The following is a 26982-nucleotide window of genomic DNA, read 5'->3' as shown; positions in this document are numbered from 1 at the left end:
GTTGCCACACTAATACACTGGGTTTTTTTGTTTGTTTTAAAACCCTTACTTCTGTCTGAGCATAAGTTTTAAGATAGAAAAGCAACAAGAGCTAGTCAACTGGAGTTAAGCAACTTGTCCAGGGCCACAGCCCTGGACAGATACTTTCTAGTATCTGATGCTAGATTTGAACCCAGGTCCTCCAGACTCCAGACCTGGCATTCTATCTAGCTGCCCCACATTAATGCACTATTGGTGAAGCTGTGAACTACTTCAACCACTCTGAAAAGCAAAATTTGGGATTTTGCAAAGAAAGTGACTAAAATGTCTCATATTCTTTAACCTAGAGATTCCACTGTTGAGAATGTGCCCAAAGGAAATTATTGACAAAAAGAAATGCTCTTGTACACAATCACAGAAATACTGTCATGATGATCATCTGTAAAGAATTAGTTATTCTGATCAAGACAATGATCCATGACAATTTCAAAGGATTTTTGAAAAATGATCTCTATATCACTGATGAACTCTGAGTGCAGATGGATGCCTATGGGCTTTTCACTTTATTTTTCTTGCCTTTTTTTTGCAACATGGCCAGTATAGAAATATGATTTGCATGATTTCACATGGATAACTTGTTATATTGTGTGCCTTCTCAATGGGTGGAGGAGGGACTGGATGGGAGGGAGAGAATTTGGAGCACAAACATTATTTAAAGAATTTTTTTAAAAAGAAATACTCCAAATACAGAAAAATATGTGTAATAACACTTTTTAAAGTAGCAAAGAATTGGGAACAAACAGACAGCAAATTGTGGTCCATGAATATAATGATATACCACTGTGCTGTAAGGAGTGTGGAGTGTGTGTGTGTGTGTGTGTGTGTGTGTGTGTGTGTGTATGATGAAGACAGAGAAGCATGAGAAAATCTACATTCTAGGATCCTAAGAAGGAGCCCCTGAAGGAGGTGCTCACTACCTGGATGACTGTGGGCAAGTCATTTATCTACTTAAGCTTTAGTTTCCTACACTGGAAAAGGGGGTTGGACTCAATGACACTTCTAGCTCTGGATTCTTGGGAGGAAGGAAGGAAGGAGTGTAGGAAAGGGAGAAAAAAGGAAGGAGGGAAGAAAAGAGAGAAGAAAGGGGGGGAAGGAAGGAAGGAAGGAAGGAAGGAAGGAAGGAAGGAAGGAAGGAAGGAAGGAAGGAAGGAAGGAAGGAAGGAAGGAGGGAAGGAAGGAAGGAAGGAAGGAAGGAGGGAAGGAAGGAAGGAAGGAAGGAAGGAAGGAGGGAAGGAAGGAAGGAAGGAAGGAAGAAAGGAAGGAAGGAAGGAAGGAAGGAAGGAAGGAAGGAAGGAAGGAAGGAAGGAAGGAAGGAAGGAAGGAAGGAAGGAAGGAAGGAAGGAAGGAAGGAAGGAAGGAAGGAAGCAAAAAAAGGGTTGAACCAGATACCCTTCCATGAAATCCTATGATTCTGGAGTCATCCTAGAGAACCTTAAGACCCTAAGGCCATTTTCATTGAACAAAGCCTCCCTTCAGAAAGGCCAGGTGCCTTCGAGGTCTGTTAGACATGTGGGGCTTATCTTCAATTTTTATTTTTCCCAGGACACCAGGCAGGAAGGCCTTGCCTCTGGGTCAGGGATACTAAGTCAGCTAACTGACCTCCTGGGGGTTCGGGATCCAGTAGGAGGAAGGAGGCCCCGTCCCCCTCCCCTCCTCACCACCGATGGAGATGACTGCGTCAAAGCTGTGGTCTCGGAAGGGCAAGCGAAGGTTGTCACACACCAGGACCTCACAGCCCCGGCTGTGGGCGATGTCCACCAGGGGCCCGCAGTAGTCACAGCCCAGCTTGTACACCTGGCTATTGACCCGGAGGTACTTCCCAGTCCCACAACCTGTGGAAGACAAGCCCAGCCATAAGGAGAGGGTTGTCTCAGGGGGTGCCCCAGTGTGGCCCCTATGTGACTCCCATGGCAGGAGGAAATCAGGAGGCAGAAGCTGAATCTAAGAGAAGGGGTCCCTCCCTTCAAGGAGCCAGTGAGTTATGGTACACGATAATGCTGGGCGACTGTGCCCAGGGGAGGTCTCAGAGAAGCAGCATGGCCTTAGAGAGAAAGATGGTTTCATAGCCACCTGGGCAAGTCCCCACGACTGAAAACTGATGAAGGCACCAACATGCATCTGCAGAAAGAGTTTCCTCACCTGGGAACGCCAGCAAAACTGTAGGACCAGGGATGGGTAGAATGGGGACACTTCATTCTGGGGACCCTGGTCTCTAGGCCTTTCCACAAATAGGAGGCTCCTTAGCATATGCTCTCACCTGTGCCCCATGCCTTCCCCCTCACTTCCCTGGCTTCCTTCAGGCCCCAGCTAAAACTCACCTCCTACAGGAAGCCTTTCCCAGCCCCTCTTAATTCAGAGCCTTTCCTCTGCTCATCATTCCTCCTATCTGTGGTTCCCTTGTTATATTTTTGTTGCACATTGTCTCCCCTGGAAGCCCCTGGAGAGCATGGGTTGCCTTTGTCCCCCCAGTACGGGGCTCATAGAGGGGTCTGCTAACACTCCTGCTTTGACCACACACCTGTGGCCCATGCATCATCCAGCCTTCTTTTCAGTTGTCAGTTCAAAGCACCAGCAGAGTGGTTTGGCAGCTTGATTTCAAAGCCAACATCCATTTGTCCCTGACAGGAGGATCAGATGAGACAGTCAAAGTCTTCATCCAAAGCCCATGAGTGGCCAGTGGCATGTTCCTAGCACAGAATTCCACATGAGCAGTGATGAAACCTCTCAGAAAGGAAGCACAAGCAGGAGTGAAGGAAGGCTGGCAGGTGGGCAGTGCTAGCCCCGGTGCTACCCACCACCCACTTCCAAAACCCCATGCAATGTGGGGACCATTAGGTGAGAAGGCATCCTTTCTAGTCCTGCAGATCAAAACTCCTCCAGGGCTTCTCTGCCTGGGCAGCCCTTGTCCTTGCTGCATGAGCACTTGTCCTAGCTGTGGGAGTTGACAAGGCCTTTGCAGGGTGTATGTGTGTCCTTGGATGAGGACACCTTTGAGGCTGCTTCATGCTTGTGGTCTCCTTTGGGCCCCCTGAGGGTCTCGTTCCTCTGTCACAGGGCTCCACAATAGGCAGCCACAAGTCTTCTCTGGGAGAGCATTAGTGTGACAAGGATGGGGTGAGATGGCCAGTTTGGCTCATTGCGCATGTGAGGCAATTTCCAAATATGACTCTGCCCAATACTTGCCCCAGTCTCATGTCTGGTCCCAGCTCACCATCCAGCAAAGATTCCTACCCATGGACCTGTACAATGATGGACCAACTCAGGGGCTGATGCCCCCTCTCCAAAAACCCCAAGTCATGCCCTTGGCCTATCTCACCCAGATTTTTTTAGCCCTGTGGGAAAGCCCAGGCCATCTCCTCTGCATGACTGAGGATCTCTCCTGGATGTTCTCAGGCTCAGAGCTAGAGCATTCACAAGCGGAAGCATCTGTACTTCTGGGTAAGCATGGCAGTATTCTAGACAAGGGACACTTCCTCTCCCCAGCACCCACTGATATAGACTACCTCAAAAGACTAAAAAAACCATTCTCATAAGAACGGAGGGACTCTGCAGTAGGGCGCAGCATTGAAGGTATGTGGGATTTGGGTATTTCCACACTATAGTGTGGGGGTGAAAAAGCTCCCACCCAAACATGAGCTGATCTAGCCTACCCTACCCCACCTACAGAGCCAGAGTCAGAGCCAGGGCACATCAGAATCATCAAGTGAGCAAGGGGCACATCTAGAGTGAGTAAGGGGGCACCTCTAGATCGAGCAAGGGGCGCCTCTAGGTCCTTGGGAGCTAACAAAGACCTACCCCTGAAAGCAGCTACACCTGAAACCCCAGTGATCGGGGAAGCACAGACCTTGAATGCTCCCACACAGAGAAGAGCTGAGAACAGCGTTGGGTGCAGAGATTTGAGAGCTTGCCTCAGGGAAAATCCTTGCTCCTTAACTCCATACACAGGGAACCTGCCCAGATCACTCAGATTTCTGACTAAAAAGGGAAGGTAAAACCTCCACAGTTATGGCAAATTGTGCCCCAGGGCAAACATCCTCCAAGAAAAACAAATAAAAGGCAGTGACCCTCGAAAATGTTTATGGAGGGAAAACCCAGGCTACAGGGGAAATACAGGAGGAAATTCAAATAAAACCAAAACCTTCCCAAGAAATGGAAATTGTCCACAAGCTCTGGAAGAATTTAAATTGGAGCTTATTAAAAAGATGGAAGCCTACTGGCAAGAGAAGTGGGAAATGGTTCAAAAAGAAAATTAAAAAAATTATAGCAGAAAATTTAAAAAAAAAATGAAAGCAGAAAATCAAAAGATTATAAGAGAAAACCAGGTCTTAAGGACCAGAATTAAGCAACTGGAAACCAATGATCTTGCAAAACATCAAGAATTAATAAAGCAAAGTCAAAAGACTGACAAAATAGAAGAAAACATAAAATATCTCACTGACAAGGTGACAGATCAGGAAAACAGGTCACGACGAGACAATTTGAGAATGATTGGTCTACCTGAAAAGCCAGAAAGAAACAGAAATCTTGACACCATTCTACAAGAAATCATCCAAGAAAACTGCCCTGATGTTCTTGAACAAGGAGGAAAAATAGACATTGAAAGAGTTCATAGAACACTCTCTACACCAAACCCCCAAAAGACAATCCCCAGGAATGTAATTGCCAAATTCCATAGCTTTCAAGCTAAGGAGAAAATTCTACAAGAAGCCAAAAAGAGACAATTCAGATACAAGGAGCACCAATCAGGATCACACAAGACCTAGCAGCTTCAACCCTAAAGGACCGCAAGGCCTAGAGCATGATATTCATAAAGGCAAGATAACTCAGACTTCAACCATGAATCAGCTATCCATCAAAACTGACTATATACTTCCAGGGGAAAGTATGGGCATTCAACACAATAATTTCCAAGTATTTGTAAAGAAAAGATGAGAACTAAGTGAAAAGTTTGATATTCAAACACAAAGAGCAAGAGAAACATGAAAATGTAAATAAGAAAGAAAGGGAAAAGGAGAAAAATGTTTTCTTTTAATTATTCAAACTCTCTTCTTTAAGGACTACAATTAGATCAAATTATATATTAATATATGGGGGAAATCTTATTTCTAACTCCCCAAAATTGTATTCATTATTATATTAATTAGAAGAATCACTCAAAGGAAAAGATTGGGGCATTAAGGGCTATAAGATTATATGCAAAAAAAAAAAGGAAAGAAAAAGGGTGGGGGGGGAATCAAAGATGGCACCAAGAGATACTTGAAGAAATAAAGTAAATAGGATAATCTTTTTCACACAAATATACACATGGGAAGCGAAGGGGAAGAATACTCTTATAAGAAGGAAAGGAAGAGAGTGCTAATAGGTAATACTTAAACCTTACTCTCACTGAAATCAATTCTGAGAAGGAAGAACATCTAGATCCACTGGGGTCTTGAATTCTATCTTATCCTACAGGGTAAGTGAGAAGGGAAAACTAAGGGGGGTAGGGGGGAGGAAGTACAAAAAGTGAGGGAAGGAGAGGGAGGATGGAACTTAACAGAACCTAAATTAAAAAAAAAACAAGAAGGGAACAAAAAGGGAGGGACTAGAAAGGGAAGCATATCAAGGGAGGGGATTAGGGGGATTGATTAAAAGTAAACCACTGTTTTAAAAGAATAAAGCAAAAGAAGAAAGGACAGAACTAGGAGGGGATATCAAAATGCTAGGGAATTTACAAGTGACAATCATAACTTTGAACATTAATGGGATGAACTCACCCATAAAATGTAGACAAATAGCAGAATGGATTAGAATCCCAAATCCTACCATATGTTGTCTACAAGAAACACACCTGAGGTGGGGAGATACTCACAAGGTCAGAATTAAATGTTGGAGCAAAACCTATTGGGCCTATACTGATAGAAAGAAGGCAGAATTATGCAATTATGATATCTGAGAAAGCCAAAGTAAAAATAGACCTGATTAAAAGGGATAGGGAATGTAAATACATCCTGATAAAAGGGAGTATAGACAATGAGGAAATATCACTAATCAACATGTATGCACCAAAAGGTATAGCATCCAAATTTCTAAAGGAGAGACTGGTAGAATTGAAGGAGGAAATAGATAGTAAAACTATACTAGTGGGGAGACCTGAACCTACCACTATCAAATTTAGATAAATCAAATAAATAAATAAATAAGGAAGAGGTAAAAGATGTGAATGAAATCTTAGAAAAATTAGAGTTAATAGATATATGGAGAAAAATAAATAGGGACAAAAAGGAATACACCTTCTTTTCAGCAGCACATGGTATATTCACAAAGATTGACCATATGCTAGATCATAAAAACATGGCATACAAATGTAGAAAAACAGAAATAATAAATGCAACTTTTTTCAAATCATAAGGCATTAAAAATAATGATCATTAAGGGTACATGGAGAGCCAAATCAAAAATAAATTGGAAATTAAATAATATGATTCTCCAAAATCAGTTAGAGAACAAATCATAGAAACAATTAATAACTGCATAGAAGAAAATGACAATGATGATACATCCTTTCAATCTCTATGGGATGCAGCCAAAGCAGTACTCAGGGGAAAATTTATATCTTTGAGTTCATATATTAACAAATTAGGGAGGGAAGAGGTCAATGAATTGGACATGCAAATCAAAAAACTTGAAAGGGAACAAATTAAAAATCCCCAGAAGAAAACCAAATTAGAAATCTTAAAAATTAGGGCGAAATTAATAAAAGTGAAAGTGATAGACGTATTGAACTAATAAATAAGACTAGAAGCTGGTATTTTGAAAAAACAAACAAAATACTCAAAGTATTGGTCAATCTAATAAAAAAGAGGAAAGAAGAAAACCAAATTAACAGTATCATTGATAGAAAGGGAGAACTCACCTCCACTGAAGAGGAAATCAAGGCAATCATTATAAACTATTTTGCCCAATTATATGGCAATAAATATGGCAATCTAGGTGATATGGATGAATATTTACAAAAATATAAACTGCCTAGATTAACAGAAGAAGAAATAAAAGTCTTAAATAATCCCATATCAGAAAAAGAAATTGAACAAGCCATCAAAGAACTCCCTAAGAAAAAACCCCCAGGGCATGATGGATTCACAAGTGAATTCTATCAAACATTCAAAGAACAGCTAATCCCAGTACTATTCAAACTATTTGACATAATAAGCAAAGAGGGAGTTCTACCAAATTCCTTTTATGACAAAAATATGGTACTGATTTCTTTATTTTTTTCATTTGAACTAGTTTATTTAGTCAATTTAGAACATTATTCCTTGGTTACAATAATCACATTTTTTTGCTCCCTCCTCTTCACCCACCCTTCCCACAGCCAATGCGCAATTTAATTGGGTATTACTTGTGTCCTTGATCAGAACCTATTTTCATGTTGTTTGCACTAGGATATTCATTTAGAGTCTACATCTTCAACCACATCCCTTCGACCCATGTATTCAAGTAGTTGTTTTTCTTTGGTGTTTTTACTCCCACAGTGTTTTCTCTGGATGTGGATAGTGGTTTTTCTTGTGGATTCCTCCAGGTTGTTCAGGGTCATTGCATTACCACTAATGGAGAAGTCCAATACATTCGATTGTACCACAGTGTATCAGTCTCTGTGTACAGTGTTTTCCTGGTTCTGCTCCCCTCACTCTGCATCAATTCCTGGAGGTTGTTCCAGTCCCCATGGAATTCCTCCACTTTATTATTCCTTTGAGCGCAATAGTATTTATGGTACTGATTTCAAAATCAGGCAGATCAAAAATGGAGAAAGAAAACTACAGACCAATCTCCTTAATGAACATAGTTGCAAAAATCTTAAATAGGATACTAGCAAAAAGACTCCAGCAAGTGATCAAAAGGGTTATTCACTATGATCATGTGGGATTTATGCCAGGAATGCAAGGATGGTTCAGTATCAGGAAAACCATTCACATAATTGACCATATCAACAAGCAAACCAACAAAAATCACATGATTATCTCAATAGAAGCAGAAAAAGCCTTTGACAAAATACAGCACTCATTCCTATTGAAAACACTAGAAAGCATAGGAATAGAAGGGTCTTTCCTAAAAATAATAAACAATATCTATCTAAAACCATCAGCCAGCATCATCTGCAATGGGGATAAACTAGATGCATTCCCAATAAGATGAGAAGTGAAACAAGGATGCCCATTATCACCTCTATTATTTAACACTGTACTAGAAACACTAGCAGTAGCAATTAGAGAAACAATTGAAGGTATTAAAATTAGCAATGAAGAGAAAAAGCTATCACTCTTTGTGGATGTAGCAGTCCACCCCTAGCTATGGGCAAGGGAAACAGTATGTACAGAGTGGCTTAGAAGAGAGCATGCTCAGTCTTGTGCATGGCTAGGAAAGCCTCTGACCCTTGACCCCAGCTTCCCCCAAGTTAGGTGGGAAAACAGGTTTCTTTGTGTTCACCTGGCTAAGAGAAACCACACCTATACCTTGTCATTAACCAGTGATAATCATCCCTATGTATCGTGTATATGTGCATATCAAAGAGATTAAATACAGGGCCACAGCAAGCTCCGCTCTCTCTTCCTCTCTTGGATCTCAGCTCTCACTGATGTCTGTCCTTGCTGGAGCTTGGCCTCTGGCCAAGCTCCATCTTTAATTCCTTTCCTTGTCTACCTCTCCCACCTGGGACCTGGCTTTTGGCCAGGCACTCTCTTTTCTCTATCATGTCTCCGACCTGTGTGGTATTAATTGTGGATCTCAGGATGGATCATGCCTCTGCGACATCCCAAAGATCGGGGTTATGCTGTGGCCCTATTATAATCAATAAGGCCTGGTTTGTGACTCATTTCTGCCACCTCATATCTATAACTTGGCTCCACCATGCCCCTTGGGGTATCCAAAACCTCTATCCTTTTTCTATCTTCCTACCTTGAGGCTTCCCGTGGGTTTGGGGAGCCTCAGTGGATGATATGATGGTCTACTTAAAGAATCCTAGAGAATCAACTAAAAAGCTAGTGGAAATAATCAACAACTTTAGCAAAGTTGCAGGACACAAACTAAGCCCACATAAATCATCAGCATTTCTATGTATCTCCAACACATCTTAGCAGCAGGAATTAGAAAGAGAAATTCCATTCAAAATCACCCTAAACAATATAAAATACTTAGGAATCTATCTGCTGAGACAAACACAGGAACTATATGAACACAACTACAAAATGCTTTCCACACAACTAAAACTAGATCTGAGCAATTGGAAAAACATTGATTGCTCATGGGTAGGACAAGCTAACATAATAAAAATGACCATCCTACCCAAACTTATCTATTTATTTAGTGACATACCCATCAAACTTCCAAAAAACATTTTTACTGAATTAGAAAAAACCATAACAAAGTTCATTTGGAAGAATAAGAGATCAAGGATGTCCAGGGAAATAATAAAAAAAAAAGCAAAGGAAGGTGGCCTTGTAGTACCAGATCTCAAACTATACTATAAAGCAGTGGTCATCAAAACAATTTGGTACTGGCTAAGAGACAGAAAGGAGGATCACTGGAATAGACTTGGAGTAAGTGACCTCACTAAGACAGCCTATGACAAGCCCAAAGATCCCAGTTTTTGGGACAAAAATCCACTATTTGATAAAAACTGCTCGGAAAATTGGAAGACAGTGTGGGAGAGATTAGGCTTGGATCAACACCTCACACCCTACACCAAGATAAATTCAGAATGGGTGAATGACCTGATCATAAAGAAGGGAACTATAAGTAAATAAGGTGAACACAGAATAGTATACATGTCAGACCTTTGAGAAGGGAAAGATTTCAAAACCAAGCAAGATTTAGAAAGAGTCACAAAATGTAAAGTAAATAATTTTGATTACATCAAATTAAAAAGTTTTTGTACAAACAAAACCAATGCAACCAAAATTAGAAGGGAAATAAACTGGGAAATAATCTTCATAACAAAAACCTCTGACAAAGGTCTAATTACTCAAATTTACAAAGAGCTAAATCAATGGTACAAAAAATCAAGCCATTCTCCAATTGATAAATGAGCAAGGGACATGAATAGGTAATTTTTGAAGAAATCAAAACCATTAATAAGCACATGAAAAAGTGCTCTAAATCTCTTATAATCAGGGATATGCAAATCAAAACAATTGTGAGGTATCACACCTAGCAGATTGGCTAACATGGCAGCAAAGGAAAGTAATGAATGCTGGAGGGGATGTGGCAAAGTCGGGACATTAATTCATTGCTGGTGGAGTTGTGAATTGATCCAACCATTCTGGAGGGCAAATTTGGAACTATGCCCAAAGGGCACTAAAAGACTGTCTGCCTTTTGATCCAGCCATAGCACTGCTGGGTTTGTACGCCAAAGAGATAATAAGGAAAAATACATGTATAAGACTATTCATAGCTGCGCTCTTTGTGGTGGCAAAAAAATTGGAAAATGAGGGGATGCCCTCCAGTTGGGGAATGGCTGAACAAATTGTGGTATAAGTTGGTGATGGAATATTATTGTGCTCAAATGAATAATAAAGTGGAGGAATTCCATGGAGACTGGAACAATCTCTAGGACGTGATGCAGAATGAGAGGAGCAGAACCAGGAGAACAATATACACAGAGACCAAAACACTGTGGTACAATTGAATGTAATGAACTTCTCCATTAGTGGCAATGCAATGATCCTGAACAATTTGGAGGGATCTATGAGAAAGAACACTATCCACATTCAGAGGAAAAGCTGTGGGTGTAAAAACACCAAAGAAAAACAACTACTTGATTACATGGGTCAAGGGGGATATGATTGGGGATGTAGACTAAGTGATCACGCTAGTACAAATATCAGCAACATGGAAATGGGTTCTGATCAAGGACACATGTGGAATTGCGCATTGGTTATGGGAGGGATGGGGGGAGGAGGGGGAGGAGGAGGGAGGAATAGAAAATGATTTTTGTAACCAAGGAATAATGTTTGAAATTGACCAAATTAAAAATATATATTTAAAAAAAAACAAGGGGAAGCATCTGGAGACCCTTGTTTCTCATGAAGTTCAGGCAGTTGCTGTTCTCAATTTTGCCTTAAGGGCGACTACTAGTTGGTCACTTAGGACATGGATCTAGGAGGTCACTGAGTCCTGGGGGAGGGTTAAGAGTGCCACTCTCAATCCTAGCAAGAGCAGCCTTCTCTGGGAACAGCTGACTGGAGAGGTGCTCTGCCTTGGGTCTCCTCAGTGGCCTTCCTCTCCTGATCCTTCCATCTATCTGATGACAGATACTCCAGCCTAGCTGGGCCTCTGCCATGGGAAAGGGGCACCACCTTTGAGTCATTGTCTTCTTCCATCATATTTTTGCAGGGTCCTAGACTTGGAGCTGGACAGACCCACAGAGGCTAGAGTGGAAGTCCCTCATCATACACAGGAGGAAATTCCTCCAGCTAAGGACCAGAGAGAGGACTTGAACCAGATCCTCTGATTCCAGGGCCAGGCTTCTCTCCACTGTACACACCACATTGCTTTCCAAACAACTCATATGAGACTGTTGTTTTTGGCAGCCATGTCTTTCTCCTTGGGGAGGACTTCAAGTGTTTGCTGGTTGGATTGGTCTCTAGACTCTGAAGAACTCCTCATGATGGCAGCTGTTGTGTGATTCTGTCCTGTTTCATAATTGACCATGGTACAACAATCTCCCATCTGGTCGAAGGACCCATCCTTGGGTGATGCATGGGATCAGCCTCCCACCAAACATTCTCCAGGGGACAGCTTCTAGGACGTAGAGTCACTCTTCTTGGTGGGATTCAGAAAAACACATGAATAAACATCATGAGAGAAGATGCTGGGCAGGTGGCCGTCTACAACTGGATTCCACATGAATCTGCAAGGGCTCTCCATCTTTAGCTAAAGGGACTGACTTAAAGAGATTAAAATGCTCCACAGAATCTGCTCATGCTTATGTAAGGGTAGGGTGCTGAGGAAACTGTTCTGTAAGATTTAAATTAATATCCAATAACTCTAAGTATTACATTTTATTAAGTGTATTAATAATCACTTGAAGTAGAAGAAAATAAACGAAAAGAAATAGAAATTCAAACCTGATTATCTAACAAGATAATAAGATAAGACCATGTAAGTTCTCCTGCCTGGCCAAAAGCCCACTTCCGCAGCTGCGATCAGGGAGAAGAGAGAGAGAGAGGGGCGGGGTCATGTACAAACTTTATCTCCAACATGTAAGGACAGAATGTGAGAATGAAAGTGGGATGCTGGGATTTAGCGTTCTGGGGAGCAGATCCTAATTACAGTTCTCTTTTCAACTCTGAAAACAGAAACCAGCTGAGGCCCGGGGAGTATAGGTGAGTTGTTCTGAGTGAAAGAGGTGGTAGAGGATTCCCCATTGCTGGTCAGGGCCCCTTCACTGGATAGTCAGTCCCGAGGAGGCTCCGATCCTGACCCTCCAGCTCATGTTGCTCTCTCCTTCCCCTATCACAACTCCTGGCAGTAGGTGAGGTTGAGGCCCACTCTGGAAGGATCTGACCCAGAGATTCCAGGGGGACCTCACCATTCTTTTAAAGGGGAAAAGCATCTGGATTCCCTGAAAGGCTTTGGGAGACCACTTTACGGTGACTTTGCCAACTACTGCAAGGAGTCCTCAAGATAAAGTCTTTTCTGGCTGAAACAAGGATGGGTGGGATTGAGGAAGGCATTTATGTAGGGACAACCCCTGCGCAAAATGCTTTTTACTATTTTTCTCTACTAGGATCCCAACAATAACCCTGAGAGGTTCGTGCTATTATTATTATCTCTGTTTTATAGTAGAAGAAACTGAGGCAAAGAGAAGCTAAGGGATTTGCTAGGTTCATACAGCCAGGAAGTATCTTAGGTGGAATTTGAACTCGGGTCTTTCTGACTCCAGGCCCAGCCACCTCTCTACAGAGAAGTTCTCTGGGGCTGTCAGAATTCTTACCATGGACACTTTGGGACCCGTGCTTGCCCAGATCCTGGCAGATGCCAAACTAGAATGGAGGGTGAGGCACAGTAGGCCTTCAGAGTGGATGGCTAAATGTATAGTTTATTTATTAAAGGATGTGTTGATGAAGAGCGCACAGGAAGGCACCCTCCGCCAGGGCTTCCTGAGGGTAGTGGCTGTGCCCTGGCTCCTTCACCCAGGATGGCTGCCTAATCAATGGCTGTCTAGACTCTGAGGCTCAAGCAGGAGCCTCCCCTGAGGCCCTCTGAAGGCCCCGGGAGGCGTGCTGGGGGGTGGGGGCAGAGGGGCTCTACGAGGCACTGGCAAGCATTCACTTCTGTCTCATCTGGGGAAAAGGACTGTGTCTCCGGGCTGAGCCCCGAACCCCTGGGCAGCCGAAGGCACCGCGAGTCGGCCTTGGGCCGTCAGGGAAGTGCTCAGTGGCACGCTTCGGTTTGGGGTGCCTGTTTAGTTTTGGGCTGCGATTGGAGGCATCCGGCAAGAGAGGCATCTGAAAGGGAGGGCACCGTGGGCGAGGGTCCCGTTGGGCCAAGGAGCCGGGGCAGGGCCTACCAAGATCGCAGGGGCTTCCAAAGGGCTTCGGAGCCCCCTGACTAAAAGGCTCTGCCTGCCTCCGCCAGCAGGGTCCCCCTTCACTTGGGGTCTTCACCAAAGCCAGGCCCACATGGGCATCCCCCTCAGGGCCGGCCCCACCGCCCGACCCTGCCAGCTCCTGCTCACCCTGGGGAGGCGCAGACTTACCTATGTCTGCCACGAGGCTGCCTGGTTTCTGCTCCAGCAGGAACTGGCACACGCGGGGCCAGGCTTTGCCTTGCAGGTCACTGAAGTAGCTTGCTGTGTTTTCATAGACTTTGTGCACGTGCTGTCTTTCGAGCTGGGCAGCAGCCTGTGGCTCCATCCTGGAGGAGAGGGATGGCAGCAGAGAAGGGCTTCACGGGCCACCAGAAGAGGGGCTCCAGGCTTTGTCTCTCAGGCCCAGGGTTAAAGGTTCCATGTGAGCACTGAGAACTCGACAGTGCTGCCAATCAGGGCTTGTCAGTTAAGAAACTGATGGAGAAAATGTCAATAATGTAGATTAAACTTCAAAATGTCCTCTCTCTTCCCCCCCCCCCCGTCTCTTCTCTCTCCCTCTCTCTTTCTCCTTTCTTTCCTCTCTCCTTTTCCTTCTTTCCTCCCTCCCCTCTCCTCTTTCTCTTCTTCTCCCTCCCTCCCTCTCCCTCTTCCTCTCTTCTCCCCTCTTCTCCCTCCTTTTCCTTCTCTCTCTCCTCCCCCCTCTCTCTCTTCTCTGTCTCTCTCCTCTTTCTTTCCTCTCTCCTTTTCCTTCTCTCCCCCCTCTCTCACTCCCCTCTCTGTCTCTCTGACTCTTTCCCTTCCTTCTCTCTCTCCTGTCTATTCTCTCTCCCTCTCTCTAGCTGTTCTCTCCTCTCTCTTTCTCCTTTCTTTCCTCTCTCCTTTTCCTTCTTTCCTCCCTCCCCTGTCCTCTTTCTCTTCTTCTCCCTCCCTCCCTCTCCCTCTTCCTCTCTTCTCCCCTCTTCTCCCTCCTTTTCCTTCTCTCTCTCCTCCCCCCTCTCTCTCTTCTCTGTCTCTCTCCTCTTTCTTTCCTCTCTCCTTTTCCTTCTCTCCCCCCTCTCTCACTCCCCTCTCTGTCTCTCTGACTCTTTCCCTTCCTTCTCTCTCTCCTGTCTATTCTCTCTCCCTCTCTCTAGCTGTTCTCTCCTCTCTCTTTCTCCTTTCTTTCCTCTCTCCTTTTCCTTCTTTCCTCCCTCCCCTGTCCTCTTTCTCTTCTTCTCCCTCCCTCCCTCTCCCTCTTCCTCTCTTCTCCCCTCTTCTCCCTCCTTTTCCTTCTCTCTCTCCTCCCCCCTCTCTCTCTTCTCTGTCTCTCTCCTCTTTCTTTCCTCTCTCCTTTTCCTTCTCTCTCCCCTCTCTCCCTCCCCTCTCTGTCTCTCTGACTCTTTCCCTTCCCTCTCTCTCTCCTGTCTATTCTCTCTCCCTCTCTCTAGCTGTTCTCTCCTCTCTCTTTCTCCTCTCTTTCCTCTCTCCTTTTCCTTCTTTCCTCCCTCCCCTCTCCTCTTTCTCTTCCTCTCCCTCCCTCCCTCTCCCTCTTCTCCCTCATTTTCCTTCTCTCTCCCCTCCCTCTTTCTCTTCTCTCTCTCCTCTTTCCTCTCTCTCTCTCTTCTCTCTCTGTCTCTGGTTTTCCTTCTCTCTCCCTTCTCTCCTTCCCCCCTCTCTCCCTCTCTCCCTCCCCTACCTCTTCCCTCTCTCCCCTCCCTCTCTCTCTTCTCTCTCTCCTTTTTATTTCCTCTCTTCTCTCTTCTCTCTCTGTCTCTGGTTTTCCTTCTCTCTCCCTTCTCTCCTTCCCCCCTCTCTCCCTCTCTCCCTCCCCTACCTCTTCCCTCTCTCCCCTCCCTCTCTCTCTTCTCTCTCTCCTTTTTATTTCCTCTCTCTCTCTTCTCTCTCTGTCTCTGGTTTTCCTTCTCTCTCCCTTCTCTCCTTCCCCCCTCTCTCCCTCTCTCCCTCCCCTACCTCTTCCCTCTCTCTCCCTCCCTCTCTCTCTTTTCTACCCCCACCCCATATCTATATCTATATCTATCTATCTATCTATCTATCTATCCATCTATCTATCTATCTATGTACACACATAATCTAACACTTGCTGGTCCCTGAGCCCCACGGGTGCCCAGGCAGATTTCAGAGCCAGCTAATGCCAGGAGCTAATTCTGCTTAATAGACGAGCATGACAAAACTCTCGCCCACATCCCAACAGCTTGCATCTCACCCCAACCAGTCACCACACAGACATATGTCCGGCTTCAGCTGCCCACACAGCCAAGAAGTCCAACGTAACCGAGTGGGAGAGTTTTCTCTCTGGGACTCGGGGGAGCCTTGGGCATGTCCATCGGGGGCTACAAGGACTCCTAATCAGCAAACTTGTACTAAGTGCCTACCATGTGCCGGGCACTGGGTGATGGCTGGGGATACAAAGGAAGACCAGGAGGATTGACCCGTGGAACACGAGTTGTCAAGCCGTACTGGCTAGAGAATGGGAGGGAATCTCAGCCCCCAAACCATTCCTTTCGTGTGAACTCCCTGGAGGCCATCTCCAGCCTCCAATTCAGACGTGATCGCCCCGTCGAAGAAGGAGCCTAGAGCTCAGAGGTGGCCCGCCTGGCATGCTCCGCCTCTCGCCCACTGCCAGGGGTCGTGGCTTTTCCTCCAAGTCACGGGGCTCCGTACTCACTGGCTCCCTTCCTCCGCTCTCGGAGAAGTAGCCCCAGATTGTGCCCACGCTCTAGCCCGGTGGCTCCGGGGGAGAGCGAATAAAGGAGAGAAGCTTCCCTCGGACGTCCCTCCCTCACCTCAGAAGGGCTCCCAGTCACCACAGACCTCTTCTTCCTTCCCAAAGTGAAGTTATTTGAGGAATGCGGCTTCAGAGGGACCCCAGCAAACACGGAGACCACACGGTTGCACCAGGTTTCATCAGCTCCTTCCCAGCTCCACGGAAATTCTGAAATGTCGCTGGGCGCTTCAGATATTCCGGTGCCTGCAGGGCACCCTCCAGGGTGCTTCAGAAAGGTCTGATTGGTAGAGTGAGCGCTGGAAATGAGAGCGTGGCCATTCCTAAGCACACCCAAGCCAGGCCTCATCTTTTCTCATCTAGCCCTCGATGGAAAATGGGCACACGCAGCAGGCAGAAGCAGGGGCATCTCACAATGGAATCGTGCCCAGGCCCTGGAATCCGAGCCCCCATGGAACAAAGGGAAGCTGGGACAAGGGCATCCTCAGGACGGGCCCTGGAGCCGCCGAGGAAGGAAAGGTGGCAGAGGGAGAGAATGAAGGCCTTCCTCAGAGCCGGGTCGGGTCTGAGCAGACACCACCGAGCCTGGGACTCTGACTAAAGGAGGGAGGGAATCGGGATGAGTGAGGATGGGTGGCATCTCCCCCTCGGGGCTGGTCGTTGTAGCACAGCTCATATGGCGCGTGCTAGGGGCTCACCGGCAAGATTCTACAAGAAACGAGAGGCCGTTTTTCTGAGTGTTGGCCACCACCATCCGTGTCCTTCTCTGAGCTTTGCCTGCCACCCTTGGGCCCTGGTTTGTGGTGAGGACAGTGCCACTTCTAGAGAGGCCACCAGGGGGGCGCCATGATTTGCTCCAGTTACGCCTGGAACCATTAGCAATTTATCCAACTGGAGAATAGACTCAGAGAGACATGAGACTAGCTGGAGTCCCAGGAAGCAAGAGACAGAAGTAGAAAGGGAGGGGGCAGCTGGGTGGCTCAGTGGATGGAGAGCCAGGCCTAGAGACCGGAGGTCCCAGGTTCAAATCTGGCCTCAGCCACTTCCCAGCTGGGTGACCCTGGGCAAGTCACTTGACCCCCATTGCCTAGCCATTACCACTCTTCTGCCTTGGAGCCAATACACAGTATTGACTCCAAGATGGAAGGTGAGGGTTTAAAAAAAAAGAAGTAGAAAGGGAGGCGAGACTTCTGGCTCTCCATTTTGGGCTCCTGGAGGTCTTCACGGGGCAAGGCATGGTCAGGGTTTGTACACCTTCGAGGAGTCTCCGGCACCCACTCCTGACTGCTGCCTCCCACTGATGAAGTCACCAGAGGAGCCGAGGCCCTTGGGTGGGCACCTTGCTCTCAGAGCTGGCCCATGAGTCCCTGCACAAGGGACTGCCTCCAGGGTTTCCTGGCTTGTCCCCATTGCCAGGGCAGCCACATCAGCTCACAGCAGAAGGGTCCCCCTGAGGCTGGGATGAAGGCAGTGCCTGATGGGCAGAGGCACGCTGGGCATCCTGGTGGGACCCGGAAGCTGTTTCTCTGCTCAGCTGTCCCTGCACCCTGAGTAAGACACTCTTCTTTTCTATCTCCGCCATCCTGGGCACGAGAGGGGGCTTCTACCACTAAACTGTTGCATTTTCCAGGAGTGGTCCAGCTCCCATGCCACTCCTTGACTGAGTGATCATCCGATTTTAAGGACTCAGCACAAGTTGTCCTTTTGGTTAGGCTAGTGAGTAGAAAGGGGGTTAGATTTGGGCTCAGAGGCCCTGGGTTCAAATCATGAACTCTGCTGCCTCTGGGACTCTAAGTGGGAAGAACTGGCCTGGGGGCCTTTGGGGATCTCTCATCTCCCCCCCCAGCACACTGCCTCCTGGCTCTGGGAAAGGCCAGCATTTCCAGGGGCAATCTCACTGTGGAGCCACTCATGGCAGAAAGATGAGCTGTGTGGCTTGTGGGCGCATGACTGTGTGTGTGTGTGTCCGTGGGTGCTCACCTGGGTCCCTTCAGGCAGGTGGCGAGAGTACAGTTAGCAGCAAGGTCCCCAGAACCGCTCTGCACTACGCCAAAGAAGCCGGGTAGGCCGGCGTCAGAAGCTCGAGGCCTTCACAGCACCCTTGCTCTGGGAGCCTCTGAAAGGAAAATAGAAACATCACTTTGCCCAAGCATCTGTAGCCCAGAATGGACACGGTCTAACCTGGTTTCCCAACGTCTCTGGAGGCTTCCCCCAAGACCAATGTTCCTCTCCAACAAAGGGCGCTGGAGGAATCTCCATCACGGCAGAAGAGAGGCAGACTGAAGGAAGGACCAGTTTCCCCACAATGAAACACAATGGAGGCAGCAAAATAGGGGCCAGGGAATTGGATTTCACATTCCATCAAGGTTCCAGAACATCATGATAGGTGGTAAATACCCCAGAGAGTTGGCACAGCTTCATCACAGTCAAGAAGATACAATGGGTGGGGAGGAGAAGGAGCCAAAAAAAAAAGTTAAAAATAAATAAAAAAGCCACAGTATTGATTCTAAGATAGAAGGTAAGGGTTAAAAAAAATAGCATTTATACAGTCCTGTCCACATGGCCTCCTATTATTATTATTATCATCGTTACTACTAAAATTCAGATTTATATTTTCAATAGGGCTACTGGACTGGTGGAGAAGGTGATGCCGAGACCTGACAGCATGACTGTTGAGTAGAAGAGAAGATGATTCTGCACCCGGGTGAACACTGACAGTCGACCACAAGGGCCCATGACAGAAATATTCAGAGCCCCAGGTCTAGACCACAGAACACTGGGAAAGAAGAGGGGCTCAAGTAATCTGCAAGCCCAACTGGAATCCCAAGGCAATATGGCGCAGAGAAAGACGGATGCGACCTTAGTTTAGATCCAAAAACAAGCATGGCAGGAATCTGGCTACAGGGGGTGGTTTCTAGTCCATGATCTTCCATCTTGGTCCTGTCACTCCTGGAATGCTATGTTCTGTCCCACATGGCACACTTGAGAGAGGGTGCTATGACTTGCAGAGCATGTTGGAGGGGAACTGGGGTGATGACCCTGTGCAAGACTGTACAGTTCTAGAATCGGCTGGAGGACCTTGGCCTATTAGCTTGGATAAAACAGGATTCCAAAGGGAAGGGGAATACGTGTTTATTATCTGAGCTGAGAACTTTACCATGATTATCTCATTTTGGTCCTCACAATGAACCTGGGAGGTAGGTGCTATTATCCCCATTTTATATATGAGGAAACTGAGGCAGACAGAGTTGAAGTGACAGATTCCAGGTCTGACCCTCTATTGTGGAAGAGGACTTAGATTATAGATCACAGCCTTTGAGTCAGACCCCTTTTTCTGCAACCACAGAGAAATGAGGTGATTTGCACAGGCTCACAGGCAGGATCTGAACCCAGACCTTGCTGACTGCAAGTGCTTGTCCAAAACTGCTTGTCCTGCTGCTCAGCCTCAGAGGGGTGGTCCCACCCCCTCTATTCCTCAACCTTTCCTTACCTGCTGCCCTTACACCTCTGCCTCTCCTTCTCAGTGTAGAGGTTTGCATTTGGCCTTCCATGGCTTCTTTAAGGGCAAGGTGGGCCTGGCTCCTTTTTTGTCTTTGCAAGCCCAGTCCCTAATAGGGGCCTATGACACAGGGGAGGCTTCCTAAGGGCCAACACTTTCCAAGAAAAGGCCACCACGTGTATTGCCTATTACACTCTTCTACCACCGAAGGAGCCATTCAAACAAGCCTTTCCTAGCTGAGCAGCAGCTCCAAGTTAAATGAACACCTAATGGGCTTCCACCAGTTCTCAGCTTTCAGTCAGTCCATCAGTTACGTTAGGAGCAGGGATGAAGTGCCCATTGTGTGTCAGGCACTGTGCTAAGGACAAGGGATACAGAGAAAGGCAAAAATACTATCCCTGCCCTCAAGAAGCCCCCAGTATAATGGAAAAGACAGCATGCTGGTTCAGTGGTTAGAGAGTCAAGCCTGGATTCAAATCTGGCCTCTGATACTTCCTAGCTGTGTGACCCCAAACAAGTCACTTAACCCCATTTGCCTAGCCCTTGCCCTTCTGTCTTACAGTTGTTTCCAGGACAGAAGGTCAAGGTTTAAAACCACAGAAAAGGCATACAAGGAAAAAAGGAAAAGAGAAGGGGGGGAAAACCCTATAAGTAGGAGATGATCTCAGAGAAAAGGCACTAGCAGCAATGGGTGGGAGGTTCAGAAGATGAGATTTTGGGGGGGACTTAAAGGAAGCCAGAGATCCTCAGTCAGAGAGGAAGAAGTAGAATGTTTCTGGCCTGGGGAACAGTCAGAGAGAATGCCTGGAGATGAGAGATGAAGGATCTTGTTCATGGAAAAAGAAAGAGACCAGGGTCACTGAATTGAAGAGTACTGGTTAGGGAGTGAAGCCAAAGAAGACTTAAAGGGAAGAGGGTGCAGGTGATAAAGGGTTTTGAAAGACAAATGGAACATTCAGTATTTGATCCTGGAGGCAACAGGGAGCCATTGGGTGTGATGTGGTTAGACCTGCTCTTCAGGAAAACCACTTTGATGCTGAATAGAGGATGGACTAGAGTGGAGAGAGACTTGGAGCAGGCAGACTCCCCAGCAGCTATTATAGTAGTCCAGGTATGAGGTAATGAAGGCCTGCTCCAGGGCAGGGGCAGCATCAGAGAAGAGGGTGCATTTGAGAGATATTACAAGCTGTTGGATATAAGGAATGAGAAAGAGAAGGAGTCCAGGATAACTCTTGGTTGTGAGCCTGAGGATGATAATGATAGGGAAGGTGGAGGGGAGGAAGTTAGGGGGACGGATTTAAGTTGTGTTTTGGATATATTGAGCTGAAGGTGTCTATTATACATCCAGTTTGAGACATTCAGTAGATTGCTGGAGGTGGGAGACTGGAGCTCCAGGTGACTTTGAGAGGACAGTGGGTGACTAAGAAAACAGCCCTTTGCTGCCCTTCTTGAGTCATCCAACATGAATGAACTATGCCCTAGGGTTCTAAAAGTCCTGGCAGTTGGGATTTCAGAGTTGTGGTCAGAGACATGATGAAGAGGGTAGAGAAAAGGAGAAGAGCCACAGGATCAGGGAAAAGTAAATGTAATCTTAATGCCTAAAAGCAAAGAAAGGAATGAAGATTTCTCCCTCCAGATCAGGGAACTTGACTCACAAGAAAAGCTTTAGAATGCACCATGAATGAGGCAGCTGGTGAATGTGGGAACAGGGAAGCAGTGGCTGCAAAGAGCCTACCTGGTGTCAGCAAGCACGGGTAATGCTACCCTCACCTCAGCTACTTTCAGGGCATCCTTTCTCGCTGGTAGACAAGGGGAATGCTGAGAATAGAGGTGACCTATATTTCTGCCAATGCTATTCTGGAGAATCAGATGGACCAGACAAAAGCACAGATGGGTGCATCTGGAGCTGCCTGAATGGCTGGGCTAACACAAGAGTTATCAGCAGTAATTACTGTGTCAGCTTGGAAGATCTCATGTGGAGGGCAACAGGAATTTGGGCTTGACCCAGCTCAGCTAGGGTGGGGAGGGAAGGCCACAGTAGATAAAGTGCTGGGCCCTGATTCAAGAAGACCTGAATTCAAATCTAGATGTGTGATACTAGACACCTCTCTGAACCTCGGTTTCCTCAGCTATAAAATGGGGACAATAATAACACTTGGGAGGATCAGATGAGATTGTATTTGTATTTCTCTGGGATCTAGCACTTAGAAGGTTCTTTATAAATGTTTTCTTCTCTCCCTCTCTTCCTTCCTCCTGTTCTTCTTTTCTCTCTCCTTTCCTTCCTTCTTCCCTTCCCTTCTTTCATCTCTCCTTTTCATCTTTCCTTTCTTCTTCCTCCTTTCCCTCTTTCTTTTTTACCTGCAGCTCTGTGGTCAGTTTTGGTCCTACAGTTTAAGAAGAACATTGACAAGCTGGAGAGTACTGTAATGGTAATCATGAAGAAGGTCCACAAGGACCTGTTAGCTTAGGATGGGTTGAGAAGAAGTTAGGGAGAATGTGTGAGCTCTTCTCAAGTATTTAAGGGGCTGGTATATGAAGAGGAAGTCTGTCCTGCTTAGTCCCGGAGAGACAGGCTCAGCAGCAGTGAGTAGAAGTGGCAGAGTCCAATTTAGGATGAACACAAGGGAAATTTTCATGTTAATGAGAGTCAATCCAAAGTGGGTTGAGCTGCCAAGGGTGCTAGTGAGTTCCCTGTCATAAGAAGTATACAAGTATATACTAATAGCCTCTTCACCTGCTATCTTATGAAATGGATTTTTTTTTTTTGAGGGAGGAGGTATGTGGAATATGTGGCCACTGGGTCCCCTTCCATATCTGAAATTGTGTGAAGGTGAATGATGGGATGCCTAGAGTTGGGGTTTGGTAAGACATGGACAATGCCAGGACAAGGTCTTGTGGAGTGAATGACAGTAGACTTGAAGTCAGTAATAACCAGCTGTGGTTTTGAAAGGCATCGGAATATGTAGCAAGGGCAAGGTCAAGAGTGGCCTAGACTAGCAGGGAAGGTCAAATACATGAAGGTCACAATGATGGTGGAAAGTAGATTAAGGATGGGTGAGACAAGGAAGAAAATGGGATGAGAAGGGGTAGTGAGAGAACCATCAAAGGTCCTGCATTGAAGACAGCAAACATTGATGGAGGGATAATGGGGTGGTCAATTGTCAAAAGCAAGCCAGCCATAACTCCAGGAGGACCTGAGTTCAAGTTTTGCCTTTACCATTCTGACTATCTGACCTTGGAGGACTGCCTCTCAGTGTCTCATAAAACTCTGAGAAGATGTTGACTCCATGTTTCTGTTCCTTGTATGACAGCAGCAGTGGTTTAAGGCTAGGATTGGATCATGGGAGCTCAGGAGGCTGAAGACCAACAGGCAAGGGCATCTTGTCAGAAAGGTCATTGACATGGCTGAGGTTCCCTCCTATGACGGTAGCCATTACTGAGGCCCCTCGAGAAAGGATGACTGCTGCCCAAGGGGTGTAAAAGGAGGTGTGCCTGGGATTAGAGGAATGAAGGGATGATTGTAGTACCTTTGGTTCATTGATTTAGAGCTGGGAAGGACTTTGGAGACCATGGAGTCCAACCCTCCCATTGTGTAGATGGAGAGAATGAGGCTTAGAACAGCCTTATCTCTGGGCCCCACTGGTAAAGATCAGCAGTGAACTAGGAGCCCTCATTCTATATATGCAGGTAGATAAAAGGACCTCTGCTCTGGCAGGAGCTGCTATATGGTTCAGTGGACTAAGAGCCATGTCTTGAGAAGGGAGATTCTGGTTCAAATCTTGCCTCAGAAACTTCTAAGCTGTGGGACCCTAGGCAAGTCATTTAACTTCCATTGCCTCGACCATACCACTCTTTTGCCTTACAATCAAAATTTAGAATGGATTCCTAGACCAAAGATAAGGGTTTAAAAAACAAAACCAAAAATTCGTTCAATTCTTTCTAACCCAGAAGAGGCCCTGAGGCTGAGCAGGAACTGTTCCCAACTCAGGCCATTGCCTTGGAGGGGGGAGGGGGTTGAAGGGGTGGCCAGACCCCTCACTGTTCAGAATCCTAACAGGCCCATCTCTGGATCCCAGTAAACCAGAAAGGAGCCTCAAATTCCCTGTCCTCAGGGCCTCTGGCCAACCCTATAATGAAGCTGTCAAAAGCATTTCTTAAGCACCTACTATGTGCTACCAGGCACTGTGCTAAATGCCAAAGACATGAAAAAAAGGCAAAAAACAGTCCCTACCCTCAATGAGCTCCCCATCTAATGGAAGAGCCAATATGCAAACAAATATGTACAGACCAGCTGGAAATCATGAGTAGAGGGGAGTCCAGCACCACATACTGCTAGCATTAAGGAAAATGGGAAAGGCTCCTTGAGGCAGCTGGGCTTTTAGGTCAGACCTGAAACAAAAGGACCTTCACCCCCATGACACAGGGCAGTTTCCCCAGGTCAGGGAAAGGATTCTTCCAGAGACATCTGTAGCCATCCATTGCCATCCTCTGGCATTTTTATAAGGGCCCCCAAACAAGATTGTCCCTCTCAATCAGCCCTCTTAGGAAATACCCTAAGTGCAGAGAGATCTTATTCCTTTTTCCCAAAAAAATCTGAAAATAAAACACAGACTACAAGGAATGGGGATCTTTCAGGCAGAATCCTAGAAATAGATTCTTCCTTCTCCTTAGCTCCATTTGGCCAATCAGGGACTGAATCTTGCTGTTCCCCCCTCCCCAGCATCTCTTGCTTCTGTCCCCTTCTCACTGCTTGTACAGTCACCAAGAGAAACCAAGCCCTCCTTCCTCCTGTCTGGGCTAACTAATAATTCATTTTTCAACAATATTACTAGCATTTATTGGATGTTCTCCATTCTGCAGTTTTCCATTCATTGTTTGATTTGATGCTCACAAGAATCCTGGGAGGTGGGAGCTATTTTACAGCATTTACTGAGTGGCTGTAAGTCTTCTAACTGGACCTCCAATCATTGATAAGGGTTTTGTATGTATTTTTAGCATAGCCTGGGTTCAAGTTCCACTTTTGAAGCATCCTGTGTATCCCTGGCCAAGGTCCTTAAGCTCTCTGCTGTAGGAAAGTCTGTTTCTATTAGCATCCCTGTAGAGGTAGGTATGTGCATGCCATCTCCCCCCACTAGAGGATAGAGACCACCTTGTCTCCTTTCTTTGTGTCCTTAGGGCTTGGTCCATAGAAGGTGCCTAATAAATGCTCTTTGGCTGACTGGACGACCCTGAGGGGTGAGTCCGCTTTGGGTGGGTGGTCTGAGGTCTTCTCTGAGAGCAGTTGGCAGTGTCACCAGCCCCCACCACCAGTCTCCTCTGTCCTCTGTCATCAGGCTGCCCTCTAGGAGTTCTAGGGCGCCTGAGCCCTGCCTCTCTCCAGGGTCCTGGAAGGGGCATTTCCAGCCAAGCTCAAAAATCTTATTCCAGTTTTACAGTGGGGAGCCTCCTGTTTGTTAATTAAAGTGGGAAGGGGGCCCTAAACTGGGGAGGGGGTGAAGGAGCTGGGGAAAGACCCTCCCTCTTCTCATTTGAGTCCTTCACTTGGAGGACAGTGAAGGGAGCCGAGCTTAGAATGACTGGGGGGTGGGGGTGGAGGGAGCAGTGCTTGTCTTCCAGTCCTGGTCTCCTGGTTCTCCAGGATAGGATAGTTTCAGCCTCTCTCACTTCTCACAAAGATCCAAGGTCCCACTTGCTAGGGAGCCCCCAGGAATCCCCACCAGAGCCCTGGACTCTCAGGGGTAAATCCCCCCCTTCCCCCATCTCGTGGAATCTGGTCATTATTCTCCACTGAGCAACATTTCCCCAAACTTCTTCCCAGGGAGTTAGGGTTCAAATTCTGCCTCAGACATCTGTGTGACCCACATAGGTTCCTCCCTCTCGTTGGGCCTCGGTTTCTCTACTCGGTAAAATGAGTGGGGTGGACTCGATGGCCTCTGAGGTCCTTCCCAGCTCTAGCTCTGGGATTGCTTCAGGTGGAGACCCTTTCAGCCGCTGGGCTGGGCTGTCCCTGCGCAGCTCCCAGCACCTCAAGGCCTGCTCCTCCACCCAGGTTGCCCCTACGGGGTACCTCCCCGAGGGGGAGATCTAGGTAAAGGGGTTCCCAAACAACCCTGGGAAATTAGGGTATCAGGAACTGGAGCTGGCTGAAGACTTACCCCGAGCTGGCTACTGCCACCGGGCTCCCTCCATGCGTGACCGTGACCGTGGCCGGAACCGTGACCAAGGGCTGGGCGGGTCCTGCAGCGATTCCAAGGAGCCGAACCCAAGGAAAAGGAGGGCAGGCGGGGTTTCCAGGCCCGGATTGAAGGGGGCGGAGAGGACCGTAAAGACCCGGAGGCTAGGTGGACGGGGAGGGGTGCATGGATCTATGGACTGTAGGCTGACGGGAGGGGAGGAGGGGCGCAGAGCAGAGCCAGGGCGGGCTCCACCTGGCAGGGGGCCAATGTGTGCCAGTCTGTATGTGGGGGGTGTGTCCCCAAGGGCGGGGCGGGACAGCTCCCCCACCCCCTATTTGCTCGGCAGCTCCAGACCAGGAGTCTACCTGTAAGCAAATCCAGCCCAGGGAGTTGCAGCACAGATGGCCCCGCCCGGCCCCTCCCTCCTCTCATCCTTTCCCTCCTCCTCTTCTTCCTTCTCCGCTTTGCTCTTTCTCCCCCTCCCTGCCTTCCCTCCTCCTCTTCCCATCCTCCTCCTCTTCCTCTTTCCTACTCCCCTTCACCATCCGGCTCCCACTCCCTTCCTGCCCTCCCTTCCTCCTCCTCTTCCTCCCTTCCTCTTCCTCCTCACTCTCCTCTCCTTCCTTCCTCTCACTTTTCTCCGTCTGCCTTCTGTTCCTTTGCTCTTCTTCAGGAATCGGAAGATTGGGGATCTTAGTTCCACCCTGCCTTGATTACTATCCTGTGACCTTGGGCTATTCCTTCTCCCTTTCTTTTGTCCTTTGTGAAAAGGATGGGCTGGGCCATTTGCCTTCCCTGGGGTCCGACTTGACCCTGAGGAACTTATTGATCTTGGAAAGGCTCCTGATATCTAGGAACTGGAAACAGTAATTGAGACCATCTTCAGAGAATGGGAGACCAAGATGAGACCAAGCTATTGGCCCAGGAAGGTCTTGTCATATTACTGTACCTGAAGAAATCAAGGCTTGGTGAAAAA

The 26982-nt window shown here is 47.0% G+C and overlaps 1 protein-coding gene across 4 annotated transcripts in view; it reads right to left on the bottom strand.

The window, feature by feature from the left end:
* Positions 1-26533, bottom strand: part of TRMT9B (tRNA methyltransferase 9B (putative)) — a 33981-nt gene extending 7448 nt beyond the window's left edge. Inside the window, exons 1-5 of one of the 4 annotated variants that reach the window (XM_056803385.1) lie at positions 25986-26434; positions 18312-18447; positions 15813-16630; positions 13778-14083; positions 1698-1871 (exon numbers count right to left, since the gene is read on the bottom strand). In XM_056803385.1, the coding sequence (XP_056659363.1) occupies positions 1698-1871; positions 13778-13934 (331 nt within the window). In that variant the 5' untranslated portion in view covers positions 13935-14083; positions 15813-16630; positions 18312-18447; positions 25986-26434. Of the gene's footprint in view, positions 1-1697; positions 1872-13777; positions 14084-15812; positions 16631-18311; positions 18448-25985 lie in introns of all 4 variants that reach the window. The other 3 variants (XM_056803384.1, XM_056803386.1, XM_056803387.1) reach the window with 3 other exon arrangements.
* Positions 26534-26982: the final 449 nt, after the last annotated feature.

The sequence above is a fragment of the Monodelphis domestica genome, chromosome 6, assembly GCF_027887165.1.
Source record: "Monodelphis domestica isolate mMonDom1 chromosome 6, mMonDom1.pri, whole genome shotgun sequence".
Lineage (NCBI taxonomy): Eukaryota > Metazoa > Chordata > Mammalia > Didelphimorphia > Didelphidae > Monodelphis > Monodelphis domestica.
The sequence above is the reverse complement of the archived record's forward strand: the minus strand, read 5'-3'. Positions and strand labels throughout refer to the sequence as shown.